This window comes from Etheostoma spectabile, chromosome 19 (assembly GCF_008692095.1).
Source record: "Etheostoma spectabile isolate EspeVRDwgs_2016 chromosome 19, UIUC_Espe_1.0, whole genome shotgun sequence".
Taxonomy (NCBI): domain Eukaryota; kingdom Metazoa; phylum Chordata; class Actinopteri; order Perciformes; family Percidae; genus Etheostoma; species Etheostoma spectabile.
Window position 1 is genome coordinate 16,559,864 of NC_045751.1, and position 1,171 is coordinate 16,561,034.

The following is a 1,171-nucleotide window of genomic DNA, read 5'->3' on the forward strand; positions in this document are numbered from 1 at the left end:
CACACACACACACACACACACACACACACACACACACACACATATACACACACAGCTTTAGCTGAAAGAGAGACTGAGCAGGGACCTCCTACTAAAGATATTTTAAAAAGTTGAGTTGCCAATTAAACTGGACCTACAATAACATGTAGGGTGGCCTAAAGCCACACAATTCTAAGATAATAAAATAATAGTTACTATTCATATATTTATACATTCTGTACAATGCATCCTTAAGATTAACTGTATCTGTGAATGGCTACCTTACCTGCTGCCAGTAGCCTGTCATCACAAAAAAACTCACAAATAGGCCCATTTATCTTTGCTAATAATAATGTTGGACTTGTGTTTATGTATATTTTCAGACATATTTAAACTGGGGAAAATATTTTCTTTTCAAATGATTAAACAACAAGGACCCTAAGAGTCCCAGACCACCTGTTGAAGATTTCTGGATTAGAATTTAATTGAATGATTCCATGTGTTCTTGTTTGTAGTTGCTCCAGAGGCTGACGCTACCGTGGATACAAACCTCATAGAGTTTGAGATGAAGTAAGTATGTAAGTTTTTATTTTGTAGTTTCCATCAGTCACTTATTAAGTGACTGATGGAAACTACAGTCTGTACTATTTGTTCAGTATTAAGCAAGATTAAATGTCGAAACAAGCTGCAATGTAAGTTAATAGGGCAATTGTGCAACTTGTATTTATTCACAAAGTTGCTCGTTTTAGATTATTATTCTAAGTGTCGGACAACATCATGGACAGGATTTCTAAGGGGTTCACCTTTCTGTTAAAGAGTAAGATCCTTTTTTTTAAACATAAAACATCTGCAAAATTGCTTTTGCTAAACCAACCAGACAAACTATAATTTTAGCATTGCAAAATACACTTCATAAAAAGCCGTTTTGTGTTAACCTTTCACTTTTCGACCATCACACCTCTTGTTGAGGTGGTTTCAACCTCTGGTTGAAACAAACACATAGTTTACTGATTTACATGTGAAAATATGTTGGCTCTATACAAGCTAAAAGTATTGTGCCTCAGAGCAGTTTTTGCTTAAACAGAAAGGTCTCAAAGAGGTTTTAAAGGTTGAATAATAGAATAATAATCTGAGCCTTTCCGTGGCAAAACAGAACTTTTAGTGGACCAAATTGACGATGCACATTTGCCCC

At 35.3% G+C, this 1,171-nt stretch overlaps 1 protein-coding gene and 1 long non-coding RNA gene across 2 annotated transcripts in view; one reads left to right on the plus strand and one right to left on the minus strand.

Annotated features, from left to right (window-relative positions):
* Positions 1 to 1,171, minus strand: part of LOC116707236 (uncharacterized) — a 111,345-nt gene that overhangs the window by 105,424 nt on the left and 4,750 nt on the right. The gene's annotated exons all lie outside the window — the stretch shown is intronic.
* arrb2b (arrestin, beta 2b) overlaps positions 1 to 1,171 on the plus strand; it is a 17,031-nt gene that overhangs the window by 14,674 nt on the left and 1,186 nt on the right. Inside the window, exon 13 of the mRNA XM_032544470.1 lies at positions 495 to 549. Coding sequence (XP_032400361.1) covers positions 495 to 549 — 55 coding nt within the window. The remainder of the gene's footprint in view (positions 1 to 494; positions 550 to 1,171) is intronic.